General features: G+C 66.2%; 2 protein-coding genes across 13 annotated transcripts in view; both read right to left on the reverse strand.

The window, feature by feature from the left end:
* On the reverse strand, nucleotides 450-13005 carry TNNT3 (troponin T3, fast skeletal type; the record flags this gene model as incomplete). The annotated part of the gene is given in 15 exon segments (NM_001314210.1): nucleotides 450-506; nucleotides 1819-1859; nucleotides 3383-3473; nucleotides 3560-3669; nucleotides 3745-3858; nucleotides 4186-4263; nucleotides 4367-4483; nucleotides 5052-5097; nucleotides 7547-7565; nucleotides 9983-9997; nucleotides 10198-10218; nucleotides 11192-11233; nucleotides 11389-11406; nucleotides 12590-12607; nucleotides 12992-13005. Coding segments are annotated over 15 exon segments (799 nt in total), but the record flags the coding sequence as incomplete, so codon positions are not given.
* LSP1 (lymphocyte-specific protein 1) overlaps nucleotides 20249-25149 on the reverse strand; it is a 41238-nt gene continuing 36337 nt past the window's right edge. For 8 of the 12 annotated variants that reach the window (XM_018042944.1, XM_018042943.1, XM_018042945.1 and 5 more), the window contains exon 11: nucleotides 20249-20675. The gene's annotated coding sequence lies outside the window, so the exon portion shown is untranslated. Of the gene's footprint in view, nucleotides 20676-23200; nucleotides 23617-25149 lie in introns of those variants that run through there. The other 4 variants (XM_018042939.1, XM_018042934.1, XM_018042940.1 and 1 more) reach the window with 3 other exon arrangements.

Below are 25149 nucleotides of genomic sequence, written 5' to 3' on the forward strand. Positions count from 1 at the left end.
GCAAAAGCCAAGCTCTGCTGCCCCAAACTGGCTTCAGAGCAGATCCGGGGGGGGGGGCCGGGGGCCAGCAGAGTGGGCTCGCACGCGGGGTGGGGACGGGGTGATGGTCCGCGGACACAAGCGGTAGCCACCGGCAGAGCCGGTGGGCACCTGGGGCTCTCTGGGGCATAGACGACCACAGCCGGGGGTCTCCTGAGCCGAACCTGAGGTCAGCACCTGGGTCCCTTGGGTCCTCAAGCTGCAGAGCAGCCCCCGCATTACCCTGCCCACCCGTGGGCCCCACTGATGAGCCAGCACACACGTGGTGGAGGGGAGCCTGCTCGCTTTATTCACAGGCCCCAGAGCATGGACACAGTGAGGACAGAGACGCAGGGGGCCCCTGGGGGCCGGACGCCACTGTGTGAACCCCCCGGGCTGAGGGTCTCTGCCTCTGGGAACCTCCTCGGCCGCTCTACTTCCAGCGCCCGCCAACTTTGCCCTTGGGTGTGGTCCCGGCCTTCTTGCTGCTGTAAATGGGAAGCAAGTTGGTCTTGAGCATGAGGGCGTCTGGGACCCTAGCTGACCCCTTCCCCAGCCCCCAGCAGACCCCAGACCCTGGAAGCTCGGCCTGGCCTGGCCCAGCCCTAGCAGCCCAGGGGCATCCCCAGCCCTGGTCCAGCCGCAGTGACTCACCTGTGCCTGCCCACCCGGGCCTGGGCGACTTTGTGGTGGGGGTGTTAGTGAGGTTAAGGGGGTGCTGGCAAGAGCTGGACCCCTCTCCCTCCCTTCCCCACCCGATGGACTCGGGGCACGGGGCCTTATGTCAGGCAGACCCGAGCCTGCCCAGGCAGCTGTCCCTGCTGGTAGCCACCATCCTCCCAGTAATTCTGGCCTGAAAAGAGCCGGGCCCCCCGCTCCCCGGCCAGGATGGGCAGGGGCAGCAGGCGGCTCTGGTTCCTCACTCCAGGCCAGCAGTCCAGCCTGACAGACTCGGGACCTGGGAGGCCTCCGTCTTGTTCTAGAATCTCAGCCCCTCAGTCACCGGTGAGAATGGGACCTCGGGCGATGGGGGTCCTCAGGAGCCCACCCCATCTGTCTGAGCCCTGTGTGCAGCAGGCAGCCAGGAGCTGGCAGGGGGCCAGGCCGCGGCGGGGTGGGGGGGTGTCAGTCATCGGCACTCTTCGTGGGCAGCTTCAGGCTGGAATGGGCCCTGCGGCTCCCAAGGCTTCAGGGGAAGGCCTGGCACTGCTCACGGCCCACGGCCCTCAGCAGAAGCCACATGCTCACACACACACCTAGCCAAGTGACCTGCAAGAACCCCTGCCTCACGCCACAGAGCCCGGGGCAGAGGGTGTGAGCCTTTGCCAGACCCCTCTGCAGCCATCAGGGCGGCCCCAGCTCAGCCTCCAGTCTCGGGCACTGAACCTCAGCAGGAGGCACCTGGGCCCACGCCCTCCAGCCCTTCCTGGCAGCTGCTACAAAGGGTCCCGTGGACCCAGCGGCCTCATTGACCCCAGACCAGGGGTCTCATGCCAGGCTGTGCAGGGTCTGCTGAGTCCCTGCGAAGGTCACCCTGAAGGCCACCCTGGGGGCCTCCTGCTGGCTCTCCCCACCCATCCTCCTGGGCTCTGGGGATGGGGGAGACAGGAGGCTGCAGGTCCGGGGTTCAGGGCCCAGCATGCCAGCCCAAAGGCCCAGCCAGTTAATCTTGTTACTGCTCTGCTGGGGGCCGCCTGCCACTGGCAGAGGCTGACATCTCCGGGCCCCTGGGGGCAGTGGCAGCCGACCCCGTGGGGCTGCGTGCCTGGCGCAGAGCATGGGGCGGGCAGGGCTACTCACTGCTTCTGGGCCTGGTCGATGCGGCTCCTGAGGTTGGTGATCTGCAAACAACACAGGGGACTCACCTGTGCGTTCGCACGGGGCCAGGCTGCATGGTGGCCCCCTGCCCGCGGGCCCCTCGGCGGCCCTGGCGGGCCTCGGCGCTTTTACTGTCCCGGCTCCTCCGGTCTGGAGGGGCTTAGACTCGTGCCTCTGACTTACTCGTGGTGGCCTGAGCTGAACACCTGCGCCATGACACACCGCAGCCCCAGAGCTGGCCACTTACCTGCCCGCCTCTGCAGGATGCGGGGCAGGGGCACGGGCCGGAGGTGGGCTCACAAGCACGGCCCCCGCCTGGTGGCCGGAGCTGCTCAGAGCCCCGCGGCCATCTCGCTCCCCGGCCCTGCTGCTCCCTCCTGCTGACCGCCTGGGGGAGGCTAGGGAGGCAAGGGCCAGCCTCTGCTGCCGACGAAGGGCAGCAGGTCAGCCTCGGAAGCCCCCAGGTGGCAGGCAAGGGGGAGGAGGCGGGCGGGAGGACCCAGGGACGTCCTCCGGGATCTCCGTGCCCGCTGCCACCGACACCCGCAACGACCCAGGTTTTCGCCAAGCGCAAGGCCCACCGCATGAACACCAGAGCCTGGCCCAGGGTGGGCCCCAGCGACTTACAACTTGGCCAGCATCTCCACTCTGGCCCGGACGTTCATGATCTAGAAAGACCGAGACGGTTAGGGGCTGGGTGGGCGGCCAAGGCTTCGGTGCCCTGCGTGCTCAGGACCAGCCTGGTCCAAGGCCCTGGGCTCTCCAAGCTCCCGGGTGGCCACTGTGCACGCGAGTGTCAGGGCCTGCTCTCCTGGCCCAGCGTGAGTGGGGCCAGTCTGGGCCCTCTGAAGCCCGTTTCCAAGCCAGCTGGGAGCACTGGCACAGAGCGCGGTGCCCCCTCATCGGGTCCCCGGGGGAGGGTTCTTCCCCAGAGGGAGGTGGGAAATTGAAGCGCATGAGGACCAGGCGACCCACCCCAGGGCCCTGGGCTCCGGGAAGGAGGCAGGACTCCCCCAGCTGCCAGCACTGGTCACCCGCACCCTCTGTCTCAGGGGCCAGCGGGAGAGGGGCCTGAGAGTGGGCGGTCCTCCCCAGGGGACACCGGAGGCTGGAGGGAAGGCTCTGTCGTGGGCCTATCATCAGGCTCCGTATCCAGGCCCGTGCTGACTCCAAGGAGGGTGTCTACCCGGGGCTGCCGACCTGAGCTGTGAGCCCAGGGTGGGGGAGGCACCGGCCAGGCCCCCTCCCCAGCTCTGAGTCCCCAGGGTTGGCCTGGCTGGAACTTGGGTTTGCAGAGGAGGCTGGGTGAGGCAGAACCCCGACCCCAGAGGAACTCAGTGTCCCTCTGGTGGGCTCAGGACACCGGGTCTCTAGACCCCCGCCCCGGAACAAGGGCACTCTGCCCCACTGCACCCCCTGCCAGCCCTGAGCACCGGGCTGACATGAGGCCAACCTGGGCAGGGCCTCCCGCAGGGCAGGGGCCTTGCTCGGGGTCCGGGGACTCGGGGTGCCCGCCAGCAGGTGAGGCCAAGGACACAACACTCACGTCGTATTTCTGGCGCTTCAGCTTCTCCCCATACTCGAACTTGTCGGTCTCCAGCTTGTACAGGGTGTCCCAGAGCTCCTTGGCCTTGTCCCTGGGGGGCAGCCGTGGGTGAGCGGCTGGCGGGTCAGCCCTGGCAGGAGGGTCCGGGCGCTGCCCCCAATCCCGGCAGGGCCTCACCTGAGTTTGTCCTCGCTGAGGTGGTCGATGTTGAGGGGCTTCCTCCGCTCGGCCAGGACCTTCTTCTTCGTTTCCCGGGCCGTCTGCTTCTTGCCTCTTTTCTGGTCTGCCTGAGGGGACATGGGAGGGGCGCGTCGAGCCAGCCCAGGCCACGGTGGGCAGCTTGGCCCCGCGCCCGCACTCACCTTGGCCAGGTAGCTGCTGTAGTTGGCCCCCATGGAGGACAGCGCCTTCTTCTTCTTCAGATCGTCCTCAGCCCTCCTCTTGGCGTCTTCCTCCTCCCGCCGTGCCTTCTCCTCCTGCAGGGACACCCCCACCCCCAACCAAGACCTCAGCGCGGCTGTCGAGGACCTCCCCAACCAAGACCTCAGCGCGGCTGTTGAGGACCTGCTTGGGCTGGGAACCTTCTGGAAGGTCCCAGTCCCCATCGAGTCTGCCCTCTTGCAGGGTTTCTGCAGGGTGGGGGGAGCTTGGCTGATGGCCTGGGTTCCTAGGCCAGTGTCAAGGGGAATGTCAGAAATGGGGAGGCCCGGGAGCCTGGGGGCTGGCGGGGGGGCTGGGCGGGGGCCGGGCTGGGCTGGGGTGGGGGCCGGCGGGGAGCCGGGCCGGGCGGGGGGCCACCTCACCGCCAGTCTGTTCTGGCGTTCCCGCTCCTTCTCCGCCCGGATCCTCTGCTGCTCGGCTCTCTCTGCTCGGCGTTTCTCCTGTGGCCCGAGGGGAGCGGGTCAGCCCGGCCTGGCCCTCCCCCGGACCCCCGGCCACAACCACCAGCCCGGCCTCCGCCCAGAGCTGCAGGACTGCACTCACGATTCTCTCCTTGAGGGCGACCAGCTCCTCCTCCTCCTTCTTCCGAGCCTCGAAGTGGCTGTCGATGAGAGCCTGGAGCTCCATGAGGTCTTTGTTCTGGCGCTTCTTCTGGATGTCCTGCGGGGACAGGCCCATCATACCTGCCCTCCTCTCGAACTTTGGGCTGCCTGCTCCCTCAGCCACGGGGTCAGAGTGGTACCCTTCTTGTGGCTGAGTCCAGGCCGTGCAGAGCCCTGAGGTCAGTGAGCACCCCTGGGATGGACTGCCTCTGACTTGGCCTCATTGTTAAGCCCAGAGATGCCTGAGTGGGTTGGACGGAGGGGAAATTGGGGAACGAGGTAGTCTGTTGGACACACAGATGGATGGGTGGGTGAGTAGATGGGGGGGTGGCTGGAGGAGTGGATGGACAGATGGGATGCACAGATCGATGATAGATAGTTGGGTGGGTGATTGGATGGATGGGGAGAGATGGGGAATGGGGAGATGGATGACTGGGGAGGAGGGAAGAAAGGTGGTGTTCCCGGACGAGTTCCCTCTGATCCGGGAATGAATCACAGCAGGATTGCATGGAACCAGGAAGCCCCAGTTCTGGCTGCTCTAGAGGATGTGACCTTCTCAGGCTTAGCCTGAAGCCAGAGGCTGGGGGTCTGGGGAGACTGTGTAAGCCTGGGTCCCGTGAACTTACATCGAAGTCGACTTTCTCCCCTTCCGGGATCTTAGGAGCAGTGAGTCTGAAGAAGAGAGAGTGGCTCATGAGTATGGTGAGTGGGTCCCCACCAGGAGACTGTTGTTCTTATCAAATGTATAGCCCTCTGTCCCCAGAGTGGCTTGACCCTTCTAGAAGTTTATAACCTCTTAGCGTCCTTCTGCCTCGCCCACTCCTAGGCCTCTCAAGGGCTGCTTCACCCCTGCTCACCCAAGAAGGGTGACCTTGCTCTCTTTCTCAAACAAAAGAAGGCAAGGCGGTCACCAGAGACCGTTCCCGGGTCTTCGGCCTCTGCGGTCAGGAATGGCCATCTCGGCTGACCGTTTGCGCTGCTCTGGTCACCCTTTGACCTCTCTTTCTGGGGACCCAGAGGAGGGGGTGCTGGGCAGAACATACGCCGTGCGGAAAAGAGACGAGATCCCTCTCGAATCCCTCCGGCCAGGGTGGCCGTGGCCCTCCCCCTCCCCCCAGACATCTCGGACGGAGCAAAGAGTTAAATCAACAGCAGAAGCAAGAGCTTCTTCAAAAAAGAAGATTGTGGAACTGAACGTGGATCGGCATGCTGGCGAGGGAAGCGATTTTCTGAGCTCAGAAGGCCCCACTCAGGCAAAGATGGCCAGAGGAGTCCATGCAAATGAAAAACTTATGGAAAAAGGCACAACGTGGAAGGGGGGAGAAACCAGACTAGAAAAATATTTTCAGCAAATACAGAGAAGACTTATATCCTTATGCAAACCGATGATTAAGAAAACATAGAGACGCCCCCGCCGTTAGATAAATGGGCAGAGGGTGAACGCTAGCAGCTCCCCGAGAAGAAAGACCACCAGTCAACACATGAGGGAGAGGCTCCCGAGCCATCAGAGGAATGTGAACGAAAACAAGCCAGAGAGGCCGTTTCTCATCCACCCGTCAGAGGCTCCGTGTGCAGGCACGTCGCGGGCCCGGGCATGCGGTGTGGAGGCCGCGCTGGCGGTCCTCGTGGAAGCCTTTTGGCAGCGGACATCAAAAGCCTTAAGAACGTTCCTAGTCTTTGACCCAGTAATTCCATTCTGGGAAGGCGGCCTAGGCAAATAAGCCCAAAGACAGAAAATGCTTTCCACCCGGCGTTATTTATGAGAGTAAAATATTGGGGAAAGCCTTAATATCCTGCAAGAGAGGGACGGTTAGGAAAATTATGGTTTGTCCAATTGATGGAATATTATGTGGCCATTCAAAATATTTAAGAAGACTGTGTAAAAACATGGAAAAATACTTAGGGACAGCGCTGCATTTTAGAAAAGCAGAATTCAAGGCTGTATAGACAAGACGATGTTTGAAAAACAGCTCAGGGTTTCAGTCCTTTTTTCCGAGTCCTATGCATGGAAAAAGAGTAGGGAGAAATAAGCCTTTGTATTTCTTTCTCCTCTTTTCCGCAGTCTGGCTGGCGGGGTGGGAGAGTTATAGATGATTTTTTTTTTCATTGGACTTTTACGTATTTTCCAAATTTTCTTTAATGAGGTGTTTTATTTTCATAATGAAAACACAAACATTTTTTTAAAACTAGAAAATATCTTGTGACCCGGCAGCTTTCTTTAAAATTGCTGAAAAATAAAGTGTAACGGATGGAAACGGGCTGGCTACACATTCGCATATTTCCAGTCCTCTGTGGAGAGTCCGCAGGGCTCCCCTAAGTGGGAGCGAGCTCTTGGCCTGCGCTCAGAGGCGCTGACACGCCTTCCCCTGCAGAGCAAAGGAGGCGCGTGTCCCCCGAGGACGGGGGGTGAATCACGTACAGAGGGCCGTGGGCTCGCACGTACTTATCAGAAACAGAAAATCAGGAACGCTGGATTAAAACAAGAAACCTCTGAACCACTAGCGCGCGAGCCAAATGAGCAAGAGAAAGCCTCTTTGAACGAGGTCAACACTTCCCCCGGGGGCCCAAGGCCCCCACGAAGGGGAGGATGGGGGCTCCGGTCAAGGCTTTGCTCCCAGGCGGGTTTCAAGGCCGAGAGCCTCCCTGCCAGCACCCCACCACTCACATCGAGGGCCCCGGGAGATGCGGGCGGCAGCACGGCCAGGAGGGTGGGCACCGGAAAGGGCCATGGGGGCTCCATGGGGCCTCCCTCCCTCTGCCCCGACTCCCCCAACTTTCTGCCCCCTTTCTTCCTCTGCCCAGCGCCTCCTCCTGCAGGAAGCCATCCTTGTCTAGCCTGCAGGGTCCGGGGCATGGACTGGACCTCCAGAGTCCATCCCTGCCCAACCCCAGGGTGAAGCCCCACCTGGGAGGAGCGCACCGGCTGCCCTGTGACCCCGTTCCCCGGGCGAGCCTCACCCGGGATCCAGGACCCCAAATTCAGGAGCAGACGAGTGGCTGCGGCCCCTTGGGGATTCAGGTCCCCAGGGCCCAGCGAGCTTCGCGGCCTCTCTCGCGGGACCGGGCCGTCCGAGTCCCAGGCCTCACAGGCCCCCGTCGCCCGGCCCAGCCCCACACTCACCTGGGTCTCGGCTTCTCCTCTGATCAGCAGGGCGGCGTCGGCGGGGGGAGGAGAGGAGATGGGGAGACCAGGTGAGAGGGCAGCTCACTCAGCCCCCAGGTCCCCACACGCCTGACCAGGGCCCCCCCTCCCGTGGACCCACCCTCCCTGCCCACCAGAGGCCGGGGACTTGCCCCCACCAGGGCCTGTACGCAGGAGCCCCCGTGGGCTCTGAGGAGGAGAATGGGTGCAGGGCCCAGGGCAGGACGGGTGGAGAAAAGAAGGAGAGAAGGGGCCCGGGGGTGCCACACCCTCGGGCAGGGGTGCCACACCCTCAGGCAGGGGTGCCACACCCTCGGGCAGAGACAAGACTGAGGCTGTGGGCCAGGTGGAGGAAGCACCTTCCTGCCCACCTCCTGACGTGCCTGCTGGGCCCCTGCTGACCCCCTAGTGTCGGTGTGGGGCGGAAGCTCAGGTCGGGACAGAGCTAAGCCCCACAGCCCACGCAGCTTGAAGCAGCAAGGCCTGGCCCTCGGAGGCCCTGGCGTCAGACAGGCAGGACGGGCAGGTGGGCAGGCGGCCAAGCAGAGGCACGGAGAGCCCTCGAGATGGACCCCGGGCGGTCGGGCCTCTCTGCCAGGGTCTGTCCAGACTCCACACGGACACCGCGTGCAGCCAGAGGCCTGGCCTTACCTGCCTGGCCCTCCCAGTCCTCGTGCTCCGCGTCTTCAGGCAGAAGCGCACATGCAAGAGAGAGCGGCGGGTGCGGGCTGGGGCGGGCGCGGGCTGGGGGCGGGCGCGGGCGCGGGCTGGGGGCGGGCCAGTCGGGGCACTCCTGAACCCCGCTTCCCCGGGCAGGCGCTGGCCTGGACCCCATCGGTGACCCCCGCTGAAGGCCGCAGGGCTTCTGTCTGGGAAGGTCTGTGAGAGCTAACTGCGGGACCAGCATGCCCGGGGAGACCCCCAGCCCCAGAAGGCCAGCGGTAGCTGGAGGGGCCACCAAGGGCCTGTGGGTGCTGGCTGCGGGCTTCCTTAAGCCTTTCCACTGGAGGTGGCCTCCTTGGAAGAAAAGCTATGACACACCTAGACCCTGATGCTGGTCAAGATTGAGGGCAAGAAAAGGGGAGACAGAGGATGAGGTGGTTGGATGGCATCACCAGCTCCGCGGACTTGAGTGTGAGCAGAGTTGGGCACGCCCAAGTGACTGAACAACAGTGGCTAGGCGCAGGCAGCTCTGGGGCCTGACTCCTGGATTCCATTGAGTTGAAACCCAGGGATTCTCGAACAAGGAAGCTGATAATGTCTCCTGGGACCTCAGACCTGTGGAAGCCTGGCTAGTTGAGGTCCCAAGCCGAGAGGACGAGCGCGCTGAGGCTGAGCCCCGAGAGGTGCGGGAGCCTGCATCAGCTCAGCCCTGAGGGCCAGGTGCCTGCCCCTGCTCCTGGGCCTTTGGTGGCAAGGACAGGGCCGTCCATGTTGAGCTGCCGGTGTCCCCACTTGGGGGCCTGGCTGGGGCGGGTGGGTTGTGGTCAGGGTCTCCCTGGCATCCCCTTCCTAAGCGCGTGGACCCCTAGGTTGCTTAGCAACTGGCCCCTACTCGCACAAACAGCCTCCTGCGCCTACTGGGGCTGCTCAGCTTCCAGGTGGGCCTGACGTCACTGCCCCCCACCCCCCAGCACCTGGTAGGGGGCTGGGAGCAGGGCGAGGAACAGGGGAGGCAAAGGCCAGGCAGCAAAGCTCCCAGGCGGCGGGCAATCGGGATGCGACCTGGCAGCCCCAGCCTGCCTGTCTGTTGGTCTGTCAGCCCCAGGGCTGGTTCCAGGGTGTCCCTTGGGCCCAGCCGGGCCCTTGTCTTACAGGGGGTCCTGCTGAGGTCCCGGGAGGGGAGAGAGTTTGCAGCCCGTGCTCTGGGTGCAGGCCCCGAGAGGAGGCCCCCTGCAGCCCCACGAGGGCCGTGTGAAGGCGGGGGCCTCTGACTTGGGCCCCGACAGCTCCACCCAGGGGGCCCCAGTACTTCCAGGCCCCTGGGCCCCCGCCTCGGCCTCAGCCTGACTTTCTGCTTCACCCCGCTTGCCTTCCCACACTTCCCTTCCCCCCGCGACTTCTGCGCTCTGCCTTCCTTGCTGTCTGGGGCCCTGCCTCTCCCCCTCTGCCCTTCTCCACCTAGCCTGGTGGGTCCAGGGCGTCCCAGTGGACCCCAGTACCATCCTCCGAGCACCCCTGTCAGGCCCTTTGGGCCTGGCTACCCCCACCTTCCTGCGGTGACCCGGGCGGGGCCTCACCCCCTCAGTCCTGAATGCTCGCTGCCTGTCAGCCGTCTGACCCACAGCCACCCTCACCGTCCCTGGCCTAAGCGTCCCACCCAGGGCCCAGCCTTCCGGATGGCAGCGGGGAGGGTCAGGCAGGTGCCAGGGTGCTCAGGCCTCAGCAGGGGCCGCGGGGGGGCGGCAAGCGTACCTTCTTGGACTTCCTCTGGAGAAGCAGCACCGAGGGGTGGGGAGGGGGAGAGAGAGCCACTGTGAACCTCAGGCAGAGGCTGGGGGCGGGCGGCGGGCAAGCAGGTGAGTGAGTTACATGGCCCCTCTTGTTCCTCGTCGGCCAGGCTGCAGCTCACACCCACACACGGCCCGTGTGCACACGCACCCACACGGGACTGAAGTCATGGCACATACCTGGTTCATGAACTTCATGGACTAAGGAGGGCCATGGAACAAGAGGCAACGCGCGGGTCAGAGGTCAAAGGAGAAAGGATCCCGAGTTAATGGAAACAGCCGGTCGCCACGGGAGGGTCAGTGGCCGAGGCCCGGGGATGGGGAGCGTGCGGGGAGTGAGCAAGACAAGGTCAATGTTGGCCGGGGCAGCACCCCCCCTCCGGTCCTGTCCCTGCCTGCAGGCCAGGCTTCGCTTCTCTCAGGGGACCCCTCCTGCTTGAGGGGCCACTGGGGTCCTGCCTCGCTTGGCAGCACCCCACCACCACCACTTCCCACCTCCTTCAGGCCCCCGAGGACTTCCTTGGGGGCAGGGCCGTGGCCTGGAGGGTGGCCCCTGGGGCCTGGAAGGGAAGCTTCCTACCGGCCCGAGGCCGGGGCACCCACTGCCTTTTCTCTCTGTGCCCACGGAGGGGCCTGAGTGTTGGGTACCAGCTCTCAGCTGCCCTGACTGCTGTGCCAACCCCAGGGTTCCAGACCCTCCCACTCTCCAGTCCTGCCCCTGACCCGGGAGGGAGCTCCCTGGGGCAGGCTAGAGGGGGCCCGTGTGGGGCACTTCGGCCTGGTTGGGGGCACAGACCGCAGGGGCTGTTCCCCCATCGCCCTGGGCTCCCCCGAGACCCCCCGTGGAGGGGTCGGGTGCCGGGGACTCTCAGGTGCCCACCTCGGGGCAGGAGGCGGGCCTCAGGGACAGCTAGGTCTCATGTGGTCCAGCGGCCTCCCTACTGACCTGCCCTCCCTGGGCTAGGGGGTGCCTGGGCCCATGTTGGGAGGGCAGTGCTGGCCCTCGGGGGGCCGGCCTGCTCTGGTCAAGCATTGGCCGTGGTTAGTGGGTTACGTGGGGGCCACATGTGGGGGCCCCTTGGCTGGCTGGCACCTTGACGCCCCCTCCCCGGCCCACTGTGCCGCAGCCAGCCCCGGGCACCACATGGGGCCCAGAAGTCCTGCGTCCGCGTACCTTCCTCATGGACCTCAGGGACTTCTGCAGGCGGGGGGGACGCTGGGTGCGCAGGGGCAGAAGGAGAGAGGAGAGGTTAGGCCAGGAGCGCACTGCACGCCCTTAGAGGGTGGGGCACGCGGGGTCGCGTGAGGGTCGGGGTCACTGGACAGAGGGCTGGAGGGTGGCTGGGGGCTGGGGTCTTGGACCCCACTTACCTTCCTCCTGGGCCTCTTCTGCAGTGGGAACCAGAGGAAGCAGGAGGGAGAGAGGGAATAAGACAATCGTTAGGGGGCCAAGCGAGGCGTGGCCGGGAAGGGAGGCGCCCCAGGCTGGGGGGCCGCGGGCAGCAGGCGCTCCAGGCACCAGGGAGGCTGGCAGGCATCGTGGGCCCGCAGGCCTCTGCAGCGCGGCCTGCTCGGGTCCTGGGGGTCCCGCCCTCCCCTTTCCTTGGGGAGCGGGTGCTGGACTGAGGTGTCTGTGCTCCGGAGGGTTCCACTAAGTAACCGGACCCTGAAGGTACCGGCGGTGGGGACAGGTGTTGGGGGACAGGTGTGGGCTGGCGTCCTCAGGGGGCCCAGCGGCGGGCAGCAGAGGCAGGCGTTGGAGGAGCCTACTCGGGGCACCTGCCCACGCACCCCATCGACTTCCCCTGGGAGGGCACCGCCCAGGACCGCGGTTCCCTCTCAGAAAGAAGTCTCTCCACCTTTTCAGCAGAAAAAGGAAGAGTGTTGCTCACGTAGCTAGGGTAGCCAAGTGTTTTCAAAATATTTTCAAAACCTAGCTCCCAGAGCACCCCACAGGAGAGCCGGCCCAGCGGAGCTCGGGAGAGCCTGGCCGCGGCGGAGCAGGGCCCGGGGCGCCCGTCAGGCCTGCGGACTGCCCCGCACACCGTTCCCAGGGCCGGGCTGCCCTCCTGCCGGGGCTCGACCCCCCGGGAAGGGCCTCCTGACTCACCTGGGGTCCCCACTCCCAGAGGGAGGGAGAGGGGGAGAGCTGGGGGAGACAGGGACAGAGACAGAGAGACAGAGACAGAGAGAGATAGAGAGACAGAGAGACAGAGATAGAGAGAGACAGAGATAGAGAGACAGAGAGAGACAGAGACACAGAGACAGAGACACAGAGACAGAGACACAGAGACGGTAAGACAGGCAGAGTGAGGCAGGTGGGCAGCACTCCAGACTTGCTATTAGTGTCTTCATGACCAAATTCCAGCTAGCCTCACACACCAGAGATACCGTGAGATTATTATGTATAAGTGATACATAATAATACAGAAGTGTTAATGGATGATTAATGAGCGCCTCTCAATGGAGGGCAGAGGTGGCTGTTAGGGGTGCGGGAGGTGGGGATTAATGACCACAGAGGTGGACGGTTAACGGGTGAGCTGGGCGGGGGCCTGGGGGGCTCCTCCGTTACCTTCCTCCGCGTACTCTTCTGCAAGGGGGTAGAACAAAGGAGAGGAGGCGGTTAGAGGGCAGCGGGGGCCAGCCTGCACAGAGGCCGCTGGCGGGGGAGGGCCGCGAAGACGCAGAGGCTCATGGGCAGGGCTCTGAGCCTCGCAGGCCTGGTTCTGCAGTGGGAGTGCAGTCTCCCCTCTGCAAGTGGGGCGTCACGGGGCAGGGAGTCCATGGGCTGGGCTGGGGGTCTGTCCTTTGAGAGGAGGTGCAGGGGCAGGGGTGCGGGCCTGCTTGGAGAGGGGCGTCCACATGCCCGCGGTTTCCGGGGCCTCCCCGGGCAAGGTGCTGGCCGCAGGTGGAGAGCCCCGTCCCACCTTTCTGTTTAGAGCTGATGCAGAGAGAGTCTGGCGTCCACACTTACCCTCCACGTGCTCGCTGTGGGGAGAAGGGGAGCGGTGAGGGGTCAGTTCTTGGTGGGGAGGGGGGCCTCCTCTGGCCTCTGAGCACACGAGGTCCAGGGGGCTTGAAGCAGGCGGATACTCACACTTCCTCGTCCGACATGGCGGCTGGGTGCTTTCTGCAGGGGGTGGGGGGAGACAGGGCACGAGTGAGGAGTTGCCTGGGCCTCGAGCTGCAGGAATGTGGGGGGTGGGCTCAGTGAGCCGACTGCGGGGGGCTATCCTTGCACAGGGGTTGAGGGCCAGCTCCCTAGCCTGGGCGGGCTGCACCCGCACAGGGCCTCCTCGGCAGGCTGCCTTGCTTCCTGAGAGGCCCCAGGCCCCCAGCCCTCTTCGCCCCAGATCCGATCCCCCTCCGCCCCCCTTCCGGGCCTGGCTCCGGCCTGCTGCCTGGAATCCCAGAGCTGGGCGGGAGCTGGGAGGTGGTGGCTGGGCCGACATGCTCTCTGCAGCGTTCCCCAAGGAGGATCATCCAGAAAGCACGCGGCTGAGCGGGCTGGGGCGGGGGGCCCTTCCTGGCAGCTCCAGGCCTCTGCGAGGCCCTGCTGAGGTTGCTCAAAACCTCCCTCTTGGCAGTCTCTGCTCTTGGGTCTAGATGGTGGGGCTGGAGGGGAGGGGGCTCCCAGGCAGCCTCTGAATTACAGAGCTTGGCTCCTCAAAATGGGCACTGTGGACCTTCCCTGGCCTTCCCGCCTGCCGTCCCCACAAGGCCCACTCCTCGGGAATGAGCCATGCTCCCTGCTCCCACTCATGATTTCCCGTGAGGATGCTGCGTTCTCTGATGGGGGCACCCGGGGATTCCTTGGGGTCCTTCACGGCCCTCTGCAGAGCCTTTTTCCAAAATCACAAGAGTACTAGGCATCCACGTCCTCCATCTCCCATCACCCCAGCAGACTGGGCCCTGAGCTCACCGGGATGTGTCTGGTTTGTTTCTAAATGTCCACGCGGCCACCCCTCCCCAGCCTGGCGCCCCTGCCAGGCCCATACGCCCTCTGAGAACTGAGCGAACAGCCCCGTTCCTCCTCAGCCTACTTTCCCAGGCCCCAAAGATGCTCTTGAATTTGTCAACGTCTGCAAAGAAGCTCTTGCCCGGGCCTGGCTGCGTGCGTCCAGGTGCGGCCGGCTCGGGGCCAGCACGCTCAGGGACGGTCTCTCCGTGAGCTGGCCCCCGTGCAGGCCTGAGGCAGCCGGGGCCTGGGAACATTCGGGGCAGCTGCATCAGAATGTTGGCCCAGGGTTTTGAAAAACAGTTCATGGCAACACGCTGCAGCCCACTTGAAGACAATAGTTCTGGCCCCCCCCCGGGAGCTTTGTATAAGAAAAACACAAGTTCATCACTGAAAAATGCATTTACATCGCATTGCTAAGGTGGGAACAGTTTTCCGAAGCCTCTGTCAAGAATGTTAATTTTCCCAAAGCAATTTAAGCTCCATGCAAAATTAACCAGTGGATGGGTCTCTGCTAACCCCCTCCAGGAAGCCGAGCACTTTCCCAGCCTGCTCTCCCTTCCTGGGGCTCTGCTGCCTCCTCGAGTCACAGCCTCTTGCTTCACCCAGCACACAGCTCCCACGGCCCCCCGTGGACCCTGTCCCTGGGTGCTGGGCCCCCACCCCACCCAGGCTGCCGTCATGCCCCGGCTCTGCCCACCTCTGCCCCTGGCGGCACCTGACGCCTGTCACCGCCTTGAGAGGGGTGGTCGGCTGGAGTCCAGGGTAGGTTATTTTTAAGGAGTCAGTGGCAGCTGAGACGTCCAGAAATAGGCACCCAGATTAGCCAAGACACCTCTGCCCAGAAACCCAAGATGTTGGGAGGGGGGCTGAGAACATCTACCAGCTCAGGTCTTGGCCTGCCCACCACCCCCCCCCCCCGTCAGCTCCCCTGCAGGCCTCTGCGCCCTCTTGTCTTCTGGGCTGGAGAACTCCATCCTGCACCCCCGGGCAGGGTGCCCACCCTCCAAACAGGGAAACTGAGGTTCCTCGGGGTCCCTGCTCCTCTGCCCAGTGAAGCCCTCGGGGTGACACCGTGGCTCCTCCGTGTCCCCCATCCCCCCACCGTCGGGGAGGCGCCTGGGGTGGGGTGTGCTTGGGGGCAGGGTGGCATTTCGACAGCTGAGAAGGAAACCAGCTGTCCATTTCACGGCCTGCCCTCAGAGGGGCCATTGTGCAAACAGCCTCTGAGGTCACTGCCCCTCGGGGACCCCTCCTCCTTCCTTCCTTCCCAAGTGACAAGGGGGGGGTGGGGGTGGGCGGGGAGCCAGGAGGCCCTGCCGCTAGCTCGCCGTGGGACCCTGACCCTCTTCCATGACCCCCGGGCCCCTGCCGTCCCGTGTGGCTGTGGCTCCCCAGCCGTCTCCTCCCAGAATGGTTGAGGGCACCAGAAAGGTTGCTGCCTGGCGAGGGCGCCCCGTCCCATGACGTCAGGAGGATGGCTGGGCCCCGGCCCCAGGGGGCACAGCAAAGGTGGTGGGGGGGCCTGGGGCTGGGGAGCTCGGGCTGGGCCTCCTGGGAGCACGTGCTTCTCTGCCCAGGCCGAGGCAGGCGGGTGGAACAGATGCCGGCTGCCAGCGCCTCCCTCTGCCCCGGCCCCTGTCCTGTCCACTCCAAGCCTTGACCACTGGACACCAACTCCCAGGCTGCTGGGGTCCCAGCCGCCCCTTGCACAGACCTGTTCTGTAGGGCATCACACAAGCCCCACCCTCGTCTTCATCTTTACGGATGGTGGCATTGGGGGCAGTGGCTGCTGGGACGGGAGCCTGAGCCTCCGAGGAAACGCTGGCCAAGACCAAGTGGGCAGCAGCGGTCCCACTGCAGCGGGTGGCCTTGAAGCCTTGGACGAAGCCCCTTCCTTGCCTCTTCACCCCACATCCTCAGCTCTCTCTAGCTGTCTGCCTGGGGACCGACCCCTGGGCCTTCCAGGGGTCCCCCTTCCTCCTCATCTTGGCCCTCCCCAGATCCTGAGCTAGGGTCTTAAACAGCTTCTCCTACATCCGATGTTCAGCGAACGTGACCCCGCAGTGCCCACATCCCAGACCCCTGAGACCCCGGGGTGGCTTCCTGGTGTCTCTGAGATGCTGTGCTTAGAGTGGAGAGGCTGGAAGGCGTGGTGTCTGTGTCCCGGGACCCCAGGCCGCCAGCACACAGCAGGCCGGCCCAGGCCCAGGGCTGCCCGTGGTTCTACTGACCTGCGGTTGGGTCTGGAGAGACAGGCAGGAGCTTCCTGTGGACAGGACCGGCTCAGGCACTGCCCGCCGGCCGCGCGCCCTCGAGTTATAGTGACACTCGATCTTGCCCGGCAGCCCATTGGCCGGGCTCGGTGGCTGGGCGCGTGCGGGCGGGCAGGGGCCGTGCCCCGAGGCCCCTGACCAAGAATAGGAATAGCGGAGGAAGCCCGAGGGGGGGCCGCGGCCGAGGGGTCGGGGGCGCCCTCCTCCCCCGCCAAGTGTCAGCTTCTATTTTTACCCCCCCGACAGCGGGCACATTCTTGATGGGCTGAGGAGGGTGAGGAAGGTGTTGGGTGGCTCTAAGGAGGCAGCCAAGGACTCTCCTTGGGCTGGACTGGAGTCCCCAGGGCTGGGGCCCTGACTTCCCAGGCAGCTGCCCCTCCCTCCAAGGAGCTGCCCAGAGAGGGGGTCCTCCCAGGAAGGGGGTCTGCCGTCTGTCCATGCAGGTCCCGGGCCCACCCAGCCTCCTCGTCGGAGGGGCTGGCCTGAGGCCTCGCACCCTCATGGAATGGGGGGCCTGTGAGTCCTCGGCCAGGCCCCCAGGGGTCGGAGCCCATTTAGTGGCCAGACCAGGTTCCCTGGGCGGCGCGCTGGGGACACACAGCATAAACGGGCGAGCGAGATGCCAGCCCACGTCTGACGCACGGGGTCTGGCACCTCCCGGTGCCAGGGGCCACATCTCTGCAGTCAGCCCGGGAGATCCCACCTCAGGGTCCAGATCCCACAGGCCTCCTGCCCACAGGCTGGGCCGTGCGTGCTGCCCACAGTGTGCTCCACCACGAGCCCGTGGAGCCCGCTCTTTCTCTCCTCACGACCCCAGGTGGCACCGTCCAGTCGGCAGAAGTCGCACCCATAGCCTCCCACGGCCCCTCGTGGGCCAGTGAGGCCACATGCTCCTCTGGGTCTGCCCCTCGGGTAGGGGAGCCGAGAGCAGGGGAAAGGGGCCCGAAAGATCCGAGAGGCTCGGTGGGGCTGTGGTTGCTCCAGAGCTGAGGCTGGTGGGCCAGGGGCCAGGCCGGGGGGTGGTCCCCAGCAGACTCAGATGAGGGTCCTATCCTCCGGAGGCTGAGGGCCAGGGGTGACAGGATGGCCGCCCTCACACCCCAGCCCTGGAGCCCCCTGGCTCTGCGCCCTGCTCCGGTCCCCCAAGCCTTCTGGAAGGTTTCCCTCAGCACCTCATCCAATTTCTGCAAGCCAGAGATAAGGCCGTGGGGCTCGAGACAGGCAGGGTGGGCCCGCCATCCTCAGCCAAGGGGTGGACAGAGCCCCCATCCTGTCCGCCCCCCAGAGCCCCTGAGGGTGGGGAGCCCCCGAAGCCAGAGGCGCCGAGTTGTCCTGCCTCCCTCGTGGGGTCTCTGAACCCCTCCTCCGGCCCGGATCCTGGGACAGGCCACACACAGCGCTGACCCTGGGATAATGTTGACCAACTCTGTGTCCAGCAGGCTCAGCCATAAAGACACATCCGAATGAGAGCCCTGGGCTGCTTTTGGGGGGCCTCTGCCCCATCTGCTCCCCACGGTGGGAGCTGACGGCCCTCCTCAGGCAGGCATCCCATGCTCTGCTGACAGTAACCCCGTCCCCCCGGACACAGATGCAGGGAGACGCTGGGGGAAACACAGTAGGGGCTCACGTGCATCCGGCCCCACCGGCCGCCGGTGCCCGGAGCGGCTGGCCATACCTCGCCCAGGCCTGGGGCGTCTTTACCCACAGGTGGGCACTCCTCGGCCCTGCAGTGACCCTGCTCGGCCAGCAGAGGAGGGTGGCTGCCCGCTCAGTGGCCTTGGCCCTGGCAGGAGTGCGCCCATGAGCGGGCAGCGCCAGAGAGCGGGTGCTGAGGTCAGAGGGACGCGGTAGGTTTTATTTTGGGTATCGGCGACCTCCCTCTCAGGGCGCCAGGCCCAGGGTACTGCAGGACGGCGTTGAGCGGGTGCTGCTGTACGGCCGCCGGCTGCCCAGGGCCTGCAACAGGTAACCCACACCCCGTGTGCTGGGTTGGGAGGAGGGGGCAGGGCTGGGCTCCCCCTGGGCCTGGAGACCTGGGCTGGAGGCACGGACCGGGCGGCCCAGCCCGGGGCTGCAGCAAGGGAATGACTGAACCCCAGGAAGAGTTTGAGGGCCCAGGGCAGGGCCTCGGCCTGGGGACAGAGCAGGGTAGGCTGGGGTGGGCTTCTCAAGCCTGCAAATCTGAGCTGAGCCACGGAGCAAAGAGGAGGCTGTGGGGGTCCTGTGCCCCCTCAGGTTCCTGCAGGGTTGACCCCCAGGGGGACAGGGGAGGGCAGGGCCCCCCATGTGCATGGTTGGGGGTGGTGGGGCCCAGAGACCTTGAACCTCGCCTGGTAGCCCTGAGCTGACCTGGGTGCCCACTCCAGTGCCAGCCAGTCTGAGCTCCCAGTCGGCCCAGCCCGTGGGGTCAGGCCCTGCCAGGCCCCAGTTAGAAGCCACTGACACAGCACTTCAGAGTGAGCCCTTCCCAGCCTGGGTGGCCTCCCCCACACACCCTGAGTGCTTCTGCGGGCCCTGTAGTGGGTTGCTGGTTTGTGCTGTGGGGCTGGCACTCCGTGCCCAGAGCTGGGGAGCAGGGGGCTGCCTGGAGGGGCCACTGAGACAGTCAAGACGGAGGGCAGAGGCCAGACAGCGGGCGGTGGCCCCTCTAAGCCTCTTGACCTCTGCGGTGGGCAGGCCCTGACCCCAGGTTCTGCAAGGTGGGGGCTCAACGCTGCCACGGCAGAGGAGACAAGCCCTGGGTTCCTGTCCCTGAGGCCAGGACCCCGAGAGGGGCTGGGCTGAGTGTGGGCTGAGTGGCCGGCTGCTTCTCCTGCCCCACTCTGCCCACCCCTTGGCCCTCGGGGCCCCGCTTGCTGCCCAGTGGCCCAGGGGGCTGCCTCTGCCTGTGGCCCTCATAACGTCCCATCCGGCCGGGTGGATGAGAAGCCCTCCTTCCCTGGGAGACACCCTCCTCCGCTGGCGGGCACAGCCCTGGACGCCCCCTCGGAGGGGCCGTGGGTGATAGGCCGTGTGACATGCCCAGGTTCTAGCCCTCCTGGCCTGCCCGTATCCGTGCTCCCCTTTAGGAGACCTCAGAAAATGGGCTCTGAGCAGACCCAGGCCTGGGACGCCAGGGGGCCAGGGGCCCTGCTCTTCAAAGGGGCTCCCCTGACACGGAGGGCAGCAGGGCCCCGAGGTGGGGCCGTGTGCAGCCCGGGGGGGCAGGCACAGGCCCGGAAGGACAGCCCCAGCCTGCCCGCCCCGGCCTGTCCCTGCACTCGGGGCACGCTTATGGCACAGTCGCTTTCTCCTCCCCTCCCTCCACTCCCGCCCCCACCGCCCACCCGTCCATCTCTCCGCCCGCCCGTCCTCCTCCCCAGCGCCCCTGAAGCAGGCATGGTCTGACTGCCTGTCTCTTCTGCGTCTACTCTTTGCACAGCGGCGTTTTTGCCGTCCCTTCTCTAGGCCCACCCTCCACCTGCGCTTTATCCAGCCATCCATCACCCAAGGAGGCCTCACCTCTCTCGCTGTTTCCATACCAGTCCATCCACCTAGCCATCCCTCTCTCCTATCCACCTGTCCATCAACCTTGACCCTCCATCCATCCATCTTTTCCTCCACCCGCCTACCCATCCCTCCCTCCCCCACCCCTCCATCTGTCCATGCGTCTTAAGCCTCCATCCATCCATCATCCATCATCCATCATCCACCAAATCTCCTGGGTACCGGGATGGGGATGACCCTAAGGAAGGTCTCGTCCTCAGAGGGGGCACAGCCTAGGGGGCTGCAGACTCCACGGACGCCCCGGAGGAGGACTGGAGCCCACTGCCAGCTGCACCCTGACTTTGACCGTCACCCGCCTCAGGCCCCAGAGCCTCACGCACAGAAGGCCACCGGACAGGACAGGGTCCAAATCTGAAGGAAGGCTTGGACCCCGCCACTGGGCAGGGTGGTGGCCCTTCCAGACAGCCGTGTTCCCTCCCCGCCCATCAGTGAGCCCCGGAGAGCCAGCACGTGGAGACAGATGGAAGCTTTACTGGACAGGGTGAAGGGGCTGCCAGCGGGGAGTGGGGGGCAGTGCAGGCAGGGCAGGGGTTGTGGCTCTTGACCTGGAGACCCCAGCACGTGGCCGCTCCCAGCACTGATGGCGCCTTCCCTGGGAGCTTACGGCTTCTCTGGAGGGGGTCCCTTCACCAACCAACAGCCAGAGTTCCTCTCCTCCCGGAATTGTGGGGGGCAGTGGGTGCCATGTCGGAGGGCGAGGTCGGAGGGCCCCACAGCAAGAGCTGCCAGGGTTGCGGGGTGAGGCCAGGCATAAGAAGCAGCTTCTTCGGCAAGGTCGGGTTCGGGGGGCGGGGGGACGGACCTGGCCAGGTTCTCCCCTGGGCGTGCAGTCGGGGAAGCAGGACCTGCTGCTGGCCTGTGCCCTGCTCCTGGGAAAGCTGAAACACACATGGGGTCGGGGCCGGGGGAAGGGCATCAGGCGCAGTCCCAGGAGGGCCCACGGCCCTGCCTACCGCGGCCTGCAGCCTTTCTCTGGGGGCCGCCCTTCCAACCCCTCCGGCTTCCAGGAGCAGCCTCCCCGGTCCCCCTCCAAACTGGAGGCCAGCTCCCAACACTGCTGCCTGGACCCTGCTCAGGGCTCAGGGTGGAGGGACTCAGCCTGAGTACCCTACTCTTCCCGAGGAGGTCCTGGTCCTCTGGTTGCGGGCAGCAGCCAGGAGCAGACCCCTTCCCGGGCCCCCCAGCTCCTGCCTGACAGAGCGGGCCCCGCGGCCGCAGCCCTGGCCTCCCCCCTTCCCAGCCCACGGCCCCCGCTCTGCCCGGGCGCCATCCGTCAACGTCCCTGTAAGCACGTGGCGCCCACAAAGCAGGGCGGGCGGCTTGGCTGGGACCAGCCCACAGGGAGGCCTGAGGGAACATCCCGTTTAGCCGGAGCTCGGCGGGAGCGGCTCCCGCCTCCGCCCAGCCGACCACTCGGGACGCTGCCCCTGCCTTCCCAGCCGCTGGCCGCCACCTCGCCGCGGCTCACAGCGGACGCGCCTGTGGTCGGCCCGGCGACGGCGAGGCGGCTCTCACATTTGCGGGTGGCCACCCCTCCTGCCTCTGCGGGCGGCTGGCCCAGCACGTGTCCCCGCTTGGCGCCCGCCCGTGGGTCTCCCGGCCTGGCCCTGCTGCGTGCCCACCAGGCACCTCAGGCCGCTGTGGGCTCACTTCTAGTCCGGGGGTGATGTCGGGGCCGCCCCCTTGATCGATGCTGCAAATGCGCCTGCCCAGAGCGCACCTGGGGGGTCCCCTGCAGACGAGAGAGCCCTGTGCCCCCCTCGGGGCTGGGGCCTGTGGGCAGAGGGCTGGGCTCACCACTGCCTCCTTCCCGCCCCAGGGAGCAGCGATGCTCATCTCGGCCGCCTCCGTGGCCCCTGGGACGGCTGGGCTGTGCCGCCCGGGGCCCCCTGGACCGCCACCACCTCTGCTGCCCAAGCCGGGAAAGGACAACTTGCGCCTGCGGAGGCTCCTGAGGAAGACGGCCGGGAAGAGGATGGGCGGGGGCGGGCCCCCCGCTCTGCCCGGGGCTTTCCGCACCTCCCTGTCCCCCGTGAGCGAGGCCAGCCGAGACCAGGAGGCCCCGAGCCCGCGCCCCCGAGGCCCGCGCCCAGCTGAGCCCCGCGCCCCCACCGAGGCCCCGCGCCCCCACGTCAGCCCTCGCCCCCCGCCCCAGCTGAGCCCTCACAGAGAGATGAGGCCAGGACCCCGAGAGGGGCTGGGCTGAGTGTGGGCTGACTGACGGCTGCTTCTCGCTGCCCCACTCTGCCCACCCCTTGGCCCTCGGGCCCCGCTTGCTGCCCAGTGGCCCAGGGGCTGCCTCTGCCTGTGGCCCTCATAACGTCCCATCCGCCGGGTGGATGAGAAGCCCTCCTTCCCTGGGAGACACCCTCCTCCGCTGGCGGGCACAGCCCTGGACGCCCCCTCGGAGGGGCCGTGGTGATAGGCCGTGTGACATGCCCAGGTTCTAGCCCTCCTGGCCTGCCCGTATCCGTGCTCCCCTTTAGGAGACCTCAGAAAATGGGCTCTGAGCAGACCCAGCCTGGGACGCCAGGGGCCAGGGGCCCTGCTCTTCAAAGGGGCTCCCCTGACACGAGGGCAGCAGGGCCCCGAGGTGGGGCCGTGTGCAGGCCCGGGGGCAGGCACAGGCCCGAAGGACAGCCCCAGCCTGCCCGCCCCGGCCTGTCCCTGCACTCGGGCACGCTTATGCACAGTCGCTTTCTCTCCCTTCTCACTCCGCCCCACCGCCCACCCGTCCATCTCTCCCGCCCGCCGTCCTCCTCCCAGCGCCCCTGAAGCAGGCATGGTCTGACTGCCTGTCTCTTCTGCGTCTACTCTTTGCACAGCGGCGTTTTTGCCGTCCCTTCTCTAGGCCCACCCTCCACCTGCGCTTTATCCAGCATCCACCACCCAAGGAGGCCTCCACCTCTCTCGCTGTTCTCCATACCAGTCCATCCACCTAGCCATCCCTCTCTCCTATCCACCTGTCCATCAACCTTGACCCTCCATCCATCCATCTTTTCCTCCACCCGCCTACCCATCCCTCCTCCCCCACCCCTCCATCTGTCCATGCGTCTTAAGCCTCCATCCATCCATCATCCATCATCCATCATCCACCAAATCTCCTGGGTACCGGGATGGGGATGACCCTAAGGAAGGTCTCGTCCTCAGAGGGGGCACAGCCTAGGGGCTGCAGACTCCACGGACGCCCGGAGGAGGACTGGAGCCCACTGCCAGCTGCACCCTGACTTTGACCGTCACCGCGCTCAGGCCCCAGAGCCTCACGCACAGAAGGCCACCGGACAGGACAGGGTCCAAATCTGAAGGAAGGCTTGGACCCCGCCACTGGGCAGGGTGGTGGCCCTTCCAGACAGCCGTGTTCCTCCCCCGCCCATCAGTGAGCCCCGAGAGGCCAGCACGTGGAAGACAGATGGAAGCTTTACTGGACAGGGTGAAGGGGCTGCCAGCGGGGAGTGGGGGCAGTGGCAGGCAGGGCAGGGGTTGTGGCTCTTGACCTGGACCCCGAGCACGTGGCCGCTCCCAGCACATGATGGCGCCTCCCTGGGAGCTTACGGCTTCTCTGGAGGGGGTCCCTTCACCAACCAACAGCCAGAGTTCCTCTCCTCCCGGAATTGTGGGGGCAGTGGGTGCCATGTCGGAGGGCGAGGTCGGAGGGCCCCACAGCAAGAGCTGCCAGGGTTGCGGGTGAGGCCAGCATAAGAAGCAGCTTCTTCGGCAAGGTCGGGTTGGGGCGGGGGGACGGACCTGGCCAGGTTCTCCCCTGGGCGTGCAGTCGGGGAAGCAGGACCTGCTGCTGGCCTGTGCCCTGCTCCTGGAAAGCTGAAACCACATGGGGTCGGGGCCGGGGGAAGGGCATCAGGCGCAGTCCCAGGAGGGCCCACGGCCCTGCCTACCGCGGCCTGCAGCCTTTCTCTGGGGCCGCCCTTCCAACCCCTCCGCTTCCAGGAGCAGCCTCCCCGGTCCCCTCCAAACTGGAGGCCAGTCCCAACACTGCTGCCTGGACCCTGCTCAGGGCTCAGGGTGGAGGGACTCAGCCTGAGTACCCTACTCTTCCCGAGGAGGTCCTGGTCCTCTGGTTGCGGGCAGCAGCCAGGAGCAGACCCCTTCCCGGGCCCCCCAGCTCCTGCCTGACAGAGCGGGCCCCGCGGCCGCCAGCCCTGGCCTCCCCCTTCCCAGCCCACGGCCCCCGCTCTGCCCGGGCGCCATCCGTCAACGTCCCTGTAAGCACGTGGCGCCCACAAAGCAGGGCGGGCGGCTTGGCTGGGGACCAGCCCACAGGGAGGCCTGAGGGAACATCCCGTTTAGCCGGAGCTCGGCGGGAGCGGCTCCCGCCTCCGCCCAGCCGACCACTCGGGACGCTGCCCTGCCTTCCCAGCCGCTGGCCGCCACCTCGCCGCGGCTCACAGCGGACGCGCCTGTGGTCGGCCCGGCGACGGCGAGGCGGCTCTCACATTTGCGGGTGGCCACCCCTCCTGCCTCTGCGGGCGCTGGCCCAGCACGTGTCCCCGCTTGGCGCCGCCGTGGTCTCCGGCCTGGCCTGCTGCGTGCCACCAGGCACCTCAGGCCGCTGTGGCTCACTCTAGTCCGGGGGTGATGTCGGGGCCGCCCCTTGATCGATGCTGCAAATGCGCCTGCCAGAGCGCACCTGGGGGGTCCCCTGCAGACGAGAGAGCCCTGTGCCCCCCTCGGGCTGGGGCCTGTGGCAGAGGGCTGGGCTCACCACTGCCTCCTTCCCGCCCAGGGAGCAGCGATGCTCATCTCGGCCGCCTCCGTGGCCCCTGGACGGCTGGGCTGTGCCGCCCGGGCCCCCTGGACCGCACCACCTCTGCTGCCCAAGCCGGGAAAGGACAACTTGCGCCTGCGGAGGCTCCTGAGGAAGACGGCCGGGAAGAGGATGGGCGGGGGCGGGCCCCCCGCTCTGCCCGGGCTTTCCGCACCTCCCTGTCCCCGTGAGCGAGGCCAGCCGAGACCAGGAGGCCCCGAGCCCGCGCCCCACGAGGCCCGCGCCCAGCTGAGCCCCGCGCCCCACCGAGGCCCCGCGCGCCCACGCGAGGCCCCGCGCCCAGCTGAGCCCCTGCGCCCCACCGAGGCCCTCGCGCACGAGGCCCCACGCGAGGCCCCACGTCCAGCTGACCCCGCCGCGCCAGCTGAGCCCTCACCCCCACCGAGGCCCCGAGTCCCAGGGAGGCCCCACGCCCAGCCAACACCGTGCATCCCACAGAGGCCCCGCATCTGGCCGAAGCCCTGCGTCTCATGGAGGCCCCGCATCCCGAGGAGGCCCTGCGTCCAGCAGAGGCCGTGGCATCCTGCTGACGCCCCGTGCCCCACCGAGGCCTCGGTGGGGGCCGCAGA

Source organism: Capra hircus, chromosome 29 (assembly GCF_001704415.2).
Source record: "Capra hircus breed San Clemente chromosome 29, ASM170441v1, whole genome shotgun sequence".
NCBI lineage: Eukaryota > Metazoa > Chordata > Mammalia > Artiodactyla > Bovidae > Capra > Capra hircus.